A 2,008-nucleotide genomic window follows, 5' to 3' on the forward strand; every position below is an offset into this window, starting at 1 on the left:
ATTTCTATGTTTTTTTTCTTTAAAAAAAAATATAACACAAAAAAAGAATTAAAAGCTCGTATAAAATTTGGCCCCTTGCATATAAAAAATTTCTAGATCTGCCCGATATTATATAATAGCCACAATGCAACCATAAGTGTTATAATAAGATCCTACCATTGTAATAAATTGGTTTAATAGTAATTCAAATTCATTGATCCAAGAGGAAAGCTTGGTCCTTCAAATGTGACTTTCCATGGAAAAATTTGTTCGAGAGTCTTTTCTCATAAGTATGAAACTTTCACAGGATAAGAAGAAGACACAGCCAGTTAAACAAACTGATACAAAGAGAACAAGAAGAGATAGAGGAGAACTGGAGGATATAATGTTCAAGTTATTTGAAAGACAGCCTAATTGGGCATTGAAGCAGCTTGTCCAGGAAACTGATCAACCTGCTGTATGTCTTTGTTCTCTGTGTGTGTGTGTTTGTGTTGAGTGTTGATGCATATATTTACACAGTTTCTTTGATTTCCCAGCCTGTTGAGTTATATAGAATTCATGCATTTTGTAACATATAGCTCATTTGTCCTATTGGCCCACTATTTTCTTATGCAGCAATTCTTGAAAGAGATCCTGAATGAACTATGTGTATACAATAAAAGAGGTGCCAATCAAGGAACTTACGAGCTGAAGCCGGAATACAAGAAATCTGTTGTTGAAGATACAAATGCCGAATAAGGGGGAAACAGAAAGTCGTATCTCTTTCTGTTTGATGAGTAGGGAAGACTCCACACGCTGACTGCTGAGGGTAAATATGTTGATGGAAGGGCTAAAAAGTTATTGGCTAACAATAACCAGCAAAACGTGTCTCTGTTGCATAAGATTTAATTGTTTTACCGATCATGACAGTTTCAGTTGTATACAGTTAACGACTTTAGCATAGTATAAGGTTGCTTGCTGGGTTACATTTGAATGTATCTTCCCCTATGCATACATTTTACAGGTGTATCTATTTATGACAGATGGCTTCATTATGTTTGTTCCCCACCCTGCTTAATTATTCTCTATCCAAGATCAAGCCGAATGCGCACCCAACATTTGTTTCATTCATGCTTGCAGCTGCTAACACACTCACTAATGTCTTGAACAAAAGAGAATATCATGAAAAAACTTTAAAAAGCTAGGACAACGAATGAGAATATCATGAATCTGGTACGTGTTGGTCACGAATAACTTAGGACAGTGAATATTCAGGTGGTGAGTGCAGTAAATTTTGGTACTTGTTGGACAGGAATAGTACATTAATAGTTGTATTTTTTTATATATTTTTTGTAATTTTTTTATGATATAAAATATTTTTTATTTTTTATCAATTACTTTTAATACAAAAATAAAAAATATAAAAGTAGTGCATAAAAGTGATACAACCTTCTCGCTTCAATATGACAAAAACTAGTGTCATTTTCTTGTGCGATGCTGACAAATGCTCAACTTGATCCAGGCAGGAAACAACGAAAAAATTGTGTAGTAAGATAAGGAAACCACGCATACATAAATTCATTTTATCAATCGGTTTAAAATTGAAGGGTTTATTAGGGCACATGTGAAAATTACAAAATAAAAAAAATATTATTAAAAATATAAAAAATTTAAAATTTTTAATGTATTTGTTTTTTAACTTTCTCTGCATGTAGTTTGCCACTTAGCCTCCCACTATATCAACATGTATATCTACAATTTAAAAGCCTTGTATGATCGTGCTTTGTCTTTTTCTCAAATGTGATCATTATGTAGGAGCAATCACAATTCACATCATCAGAATTGTTATCATTCTTGAAGAAGGAATCTTCCACGTATTTTGGTACGCATGCATGTTACATATATATTTGGTATGATGGTAACCATGATGCAAAAGCTAGCTAGCTTATTAGCAGCTTTTATCATTAAAATCATTTCTTATATTTCATCAATCAAGCAGAGAACTAATAATAGATGTTTTCTATCACTCATTTTTAGTAAATATCAATTA

At 32.4% G+C, this 2,008-nt stretch overlaps 1 protein-coding gene across 1 annotated transcript in view; it reads left to right on the forward strand.

The window, feature by feature from the left end:
* The window catches only part of LOC107610027 (transcription initiation factor IIF subunit beta), a 3,690-nt gene extending 2,646 nt beyond the window's left edge, over positions 1 to 1,044 (forward strand). The window contains exons 5-6 of the mRNA XM_016312096.2: positions 287 to 436; positions 595 to 1,044. Coding sequence (XP_016167582.1) covers positions 287 to 436; positions 595 to 717 — 273 coding nt within the window. The 3' untranslated portion in view covers positions 718 to 1,044. The remainder of the gene's footprint in view (positions 1 to 286; positions 437 to 594) is intronic.

The sequence above is a fragment of the Arachis ipaensis genome, chromosome B07, assembly GCF_000816755.2.
Source record: "Arachis ipaensis cultivar K30076 chromosome B07, Araip1.1, whole genome shotgun sequence".
Taxonomy (NCBI): Eukaryota; Viridiplantae; Streptophyta; class Magnoliopsida; order Fabales; family Fabaceae; genus Arachis; species Arachis ipaensis.